This window comes from Panicum hallii, chromosome 9 (genome assembly GCF_002211085.1).
Source record: "Panicum hallii strain FIL2 chromosome 9, PHallii_v3.1, whole genome shotgun sequence".
Taxonomy (NCBI): domain Eukaryota; kingdom Viridiplantae; phylum Streptophyta; class Magnoliopsida; order Poales; family Poaceae; genus Panicum; species Panicum hallii.
In genome coordinates this window covers 44,222,776-44,225,317 of record NC_038050.1, presented here as the reverse complement: position 1 = coordinate 44,225,317, position 2,542 = coordinate 44,222,776, and the positions used below count along the sequence as shown (strand labels likewise).

The 2,542-nt window shown below is 48.1% G+C and overlaps 1 protein-coding gene across 1 annotated transcript; it reads left to right on the top strand.

Moving 5' to 3' along the window:
* Positions 1 to 400: 400 nt before the first annotated feature.
* On the top strand, positions 401 to 2,140 carry LOC112876994 (deoxymugineic acid synthase 1-B-like). Its single transcript, XM_025941185.1, has 4 exons — positions 401 to 782; positions 901 to 1,150; positions 1,374 to 1,553; positions 1,726 to 2,140. Exons 1-4 carry the CDS (start codon positions 433 to 435, stop codon positions 1,996 to 1,998), a joined length of 1,053 nt encoding a protein of 350 aa, XP_025796970.1. The 5' UTR covers positions 401 to 432; the 3' UTR covers positions 1,999 to 2,140.
* The last annotated feature ends 402 nt before the right edge of the window (positions 2,141 to 2,542 follow it).

The following is a 2,542-nucleotide window of genomic DNA, read 5'->3' as shown; positions in this document are numbered from 1 at the left end:
CCTCTTTGTCTTTTGCCTGAAGTTGTGGGATCAACTCTCATTTCTTAAGCTTTTTGCCTGATTTTTATATGGTTACAGACCCGCCGCCTGATTTTTATATGGGTCTGTAACCGCCGCGGAGAGGAAGCGGGATAAGCCCAAAAAATGTTGAAGTGGGCCAAAATTAATTTTTTTCAAACAGAATAATTAGATATCTACCTATTTTGTAACATAAATTTAGAAATTAAAGAAAACTGAATTTAAGCATGAATAAAAAAATTATGTAGCAACTTGGATATGTGAACTCGGTATCTTACAATAATGTGTGGGCTCATGTTAACTATAATGTATTTTTCTTTATCAATATTGTAGCTAACTGGCTGTTGTGTGTTGCCTGAAATAAAGTTGACATATGGTGAACCATCCGCGGCTCCTCTCACTCGTTTGCACGCCATGGCTCCATCTCCATGTGGTGCGGATCAAATGAAGGCCGTGCCGGTGGCGGCCCTGAGCTTGGGCAAGCCGATGAAGCGCGTGGGCTTCGGCACGGCGTCGGCGACGCTTGGCCAGGCTGAGGGCCGCGCCGGCGTGACGCAGGCCGTCCTCCACGCTCTGGACGCCGGGTACCGCCACTTCGACACGGCCTCGTCGTACAACACGGAGGCCGCGCTAGGGGACGCCGTCGCCGAGGCCGTCCTCGCCGGCACGGTCGCCTCCCGTGATGATCTCTACATCACGACGAAGCTCTGGATCGCTGACGCGCATCCAGGGCGCGTTCTGCCGGCGCTCCAGAAGTCGCTCCGGTAAGTAGCCACCACCATACCGATGCTCAAAACCATCCAAGCATGGATGGAACCGTCTCATTTAGTTCCGTAAAAAGAAGAGAAAACAATGGTATGATCTTTGCATATGGTTCGTCAGCAATCTGCGGATGGAGTACGTGGATATGTTCTTGATTCACTTCCCGGTAAGCATGCGGCCACCAGCGGTGGAAGGAGCCATCGCGGTGGTGAAGGATGACCTGGTGGAGATGGACATGAAGGGAGTGTGGGGGGAGATGGAGGAGTGCCACAGGCGAGGGCTGGCGAGGGCCATTGGCGTCAGCAACTTCAGCTGCAAGAAGCTTGAGTACCTGCTATCCTTTGCAAAGATTCCACCGGCTGCAAACCAGGTGATGATTAATTGATGCCCATCCTCTCATTCCATATGACCAGAACGTTCTGCTCTCTCTCTCTCTAGTGAACAATGAATTTCTAAGAATCTTCTATTTATTTACGTGTACATTTGGCTTCAGATTGGTGCTTAGGGTCAATATAGTTTTTTGTGCTTCAGTCTTTCTTATGCCCATTACCTGATTTGGATTCCATTTTGCACACGATCTTATTGGAGGGCAGGTGGAGGTGCACCCATACTGCCGGCAGAACAAGATAAGAGCGTTCTGCCGGGAGAAGGGGATCCAGCTCTGCGCCTACTCTCCATTGGGTGGCAAGGGAACACCATGGGCCAACAACTCTGTCATGGACTGCCCTGTCCTTGAGCAGATCGCCCGTGAACGGGGCAAAACAGTCGCCCAGGTAAACCTGCTTAGTGCTCACTGTATGACAGAGTTGGCCATATTTTTGGAGTGTCACATAGAAACTATTTGGGTAACAAAACTAAGTAATCTTAGGTGGATGAGACGACTGGGAATACTGAAATTCTATTTGCTGACCCAGCTATTTACACATTCTTTCCATGGAGCTCCAGGTGTGCATTAGGTGGGTGTATGAGCAGGGAGATTGCGTGATCGCTAAAAGCTTCAACGAGCAGAGGATGCGACAGAACCTCGACATCTTTGGCTGGGAGCTCACCGACGACGACAGACGCAGGATCAGCGCCCTGCCAGAATCAAGGGGCACCTACAATTTCTTCATCCATGAATCCGGCCCCTACAAAACCGCCGAAGAATTCTGGGACGGTGAGATTGTGTCTGGCCAGTCGACTTACCAAATTGCATCTTGTTTGGATCCGACCAACTGATCAATTGCTGGCTATAGCCTATAGGTTGCTAGTCAAGAAAACTCTCCATTTAAAGCACACTGTAATTTGCGCTTGCCCTATCTAAGAATGGACATGGTAATCCGTCGCCCTTTGTTGGAAAATAAAAGTTGAGTTCAATGCCTGATTGTAGAGCGAGGCCCTTAAACTTGATCCAAAGGATTGAAAACTCCTGTAGATGGTCAAGTGTAGGATGCATTATGCGAGACGAATCCGATGCCTTTTTGTGAAGCTACTCGTGATGATGGAACAAGCCTTGTATCCAGGGGTGACAGTACATTTAGTTTGCCTGGTGCAGTGGCACCGGGGTAAGAAAATTTTTACCACTAGCTAGGCTCATATTCAGCATATATTCCTTTAAATTTTTGGTGTGCACCATGGTAAATTTAGAGCTAGCTTCACCCTGCTTGTATCCTCCCGCATTTTTTAATCTCAAAAGACTAGTCTAGATCGGTGCCCATTTTAAGAGCCACCACTCTAATAAAATATCAAAGAAGGGTAACAAGGAGAAAATTATCATGTTCAT

What these genes read in the sequence shown, in the direction of transcription:
- LOC112876994 (XM_025941185.1), top strand. Translation starts at nt 433, where the DNA reads ATGGCTCCATCTCCATGTGGTGCGGATCAAATGAAGGCCGTGCCGGTG. An exon ending in GCGCTCCAGAAGTCGCTCCG is followed by an intron (nt 783 to 900) that starts GTAAGTAGCCAC and finishes ATGGTTCGTCAG; the next exon opens with CAATCTGCGGATGGAGTACG. An exon ending in TTCCACCGGCTGCAAACCAG is followed by an intron (nt 1,151 to 1,373) that starts GTGATGATTAAT and finishes ATTGGAGGGCAG; the next exon opens with GTGGAGGTGCACCCATACTG.